This window comes from Hipposideros armiger, unplaced genomic scaffold (assembly GCF_001890085.2).
Source record: "Hipposideros armiger isolate ML-2016 unplaced genomic scaffold, ASM189008v1 scaffold_146, whole genome shotgun sequence".
Taxonomy (NCBI): Eukaryota; Metazoa; Chordata; class Mammalia; order Chiroptera; family Hipposideridae; genus Hipposideros; species Hipposideros armiger.
Genome location: NW_017731496.1, coordinates 2,527,850 through 2,529,719, shown reverse-complemented (window position 1 = coordinate 2,529,719; position 1,870 = coordinate 2,527,850). Strand labels below are relative to the sequence as shown.

The 1,870-nt window shown below is 32.8% G+C and overlaps 1 protein-coding gene across 1 annotated transcript in view; it reads left to right on the top strand.

Moving 5' to 3' along the window:
* The window catches only part of FYB1 (FYN binding protein 1), a 154,792-nt gene that overhangs the window by 121,167 nt on the left and 31,755 nt on the right, over window positions 1-1,870 (top strand). The window contains exons 5-6 of the mRNA XM_019650737.1: window positions 611-630; window positions 1,083-1,133. Coding sequence (XP_019506282.1) covers window positions 611-630; window positions 1,083-1,133 — 71 coding nt within the window. The remainder of the gene's footprint in view (window positions 1-610; window positions 631-1,082; window positions 1,134-1,870) is intronic.

Below are 1,870 nucleotides of genomic sequence, written 5' to 3'. Positions count from 1 at the left end.
TGTGTGTGTGTGTGTGTGTGTGTGTTTGTGCCTTACGTGTGTGTATATATGTGCATACGAGTATATAAATTTATGTATCTGTCTCTGAGCACTCTATTCCATTGGTCTATCTGGTCCTATACCAACACCACACTGTTTTTCTTATTATTGTTTTAGATTATGTCTTAATATCTGGTAATTAGTTGCTATTACTAAACACTTGAGCAATAAAATAACTTGTCTACAAATCCAATTATATTTACTTATTTGATACATGAAAGCAAATCCGTGGGAACAAATAAATCAAAAAGTGCAAACCGGTTGTGATTTTCTGATAATACCTTTGTTCCAGACAAGACCACAAAAGCAAATGTGCATGTTTTTCAGAAAGAGAATAAAGGGTGTCTTCATTATCTTATGAAAGCCAATGAAATGATTTTATGGTTAAATTACAACTACCAAAGAAACCATAGTAAGGATCTGAGCCATATAATCTATTTTGTCCTTCTATAGCCTTGATAAAGCATAAATTCTGTTAGATTATGAACTGTTTTGAATATTAGATTACATTGAATAATCGGTGTTAAAATAATCCGGCATGTTAAATTTTATTCTTTTTTAACCCCTTTAGGTTCTGGAAATCCAGAGGAGGTCAGTTTTTTTTGTCCTTCTCATATTATATTGCTGTAATTAGAGTATTTAATAATCATTGTGATTCTTTTTCTATTGGTATAAACCAACAAATGAAAATTCTTATGAGTAAGGATGATATTTTTTTCAATCATAATCTTATTTCATTTAAAATGCTTGACACATTAAACATCAGTCATTACACTGACTCCTTAATTTTGTAGCACTGAACATAAAACTTAAGTCTGGCTACACATCTGAATTACATATCAGGATATAAAATGAAATCTTTTTGTGCTTACTTTTACAGTCTATCTCTAAAAAGGAAAATATATATACAGTATATTTTAAATAAGCCAAATTTACATACACTTAAATTTATGCTTGTTTTACTAAGTATTTGATCAATGCAATATGTGTACATTCTCTTTCTGAATAATTAAAATTAATTATTATTAATGTTTTCTTGACAGGAAGAAAGTGAAGGAGAAACATATGAAGACATGTATGAGTTGCATTTTTTTACCATAATATTTTCCTTCTAAGATGAATATAATGATTTGTACCCGGGAGCATAGATGGATATTCAACACTGGAGGGAGGGGGAGTTTTATTGTTCAAATGGCTGGCATATTTTTATAACCTTTATTTTAATACAAAGGTTTTTTTACTGTCTAAAGATTTTACAAAGGACTCTTAAAATGCTGTTGCGTGACAGGCCAGAGACCTGCAGCCTCCAGATAGACCACAGATGGGGAATCGGAGCCAGGAATCTGTATTTCTTGCTCAGTTTGTCCTTGGGCAAACAAATTCATCTATGTTACAACTTCCTCCCCTAGGCAGTGCTTTACCTCCCAAGGCTGCTATGAGAAATAATTTTACACAGCACCAGATGTCAGTGTTTCAGCCTGTTGATGCAGAAAAATGTTTAAAAACATAGCTCCAAAACGAGTTTCTGGGTAGCCCCAAACTAAGAAATTTCTTGGAAAGTGAGTGAAAGTAGAAATGAATATATCATCTTATTTTTATCTTTTGTTGATTCAAGTATCTTTATTTCAATTAAATTCAAATATCTCTCACCAGTTCTTATTCAACCAGTACTGACTAAAGTTTATGAACTAAGGTTTGCACTATGCACATGTGCACGCTCTTGTACGTGAGTGCATGAGAGAGAGAGAGAGAGAGAGAGAGAGAGAGAGAGAGAGAGAGAGAGAGAGAGAGATTAATTCTATTCATGCCAACATGCAGCAAGAGCAGGGCC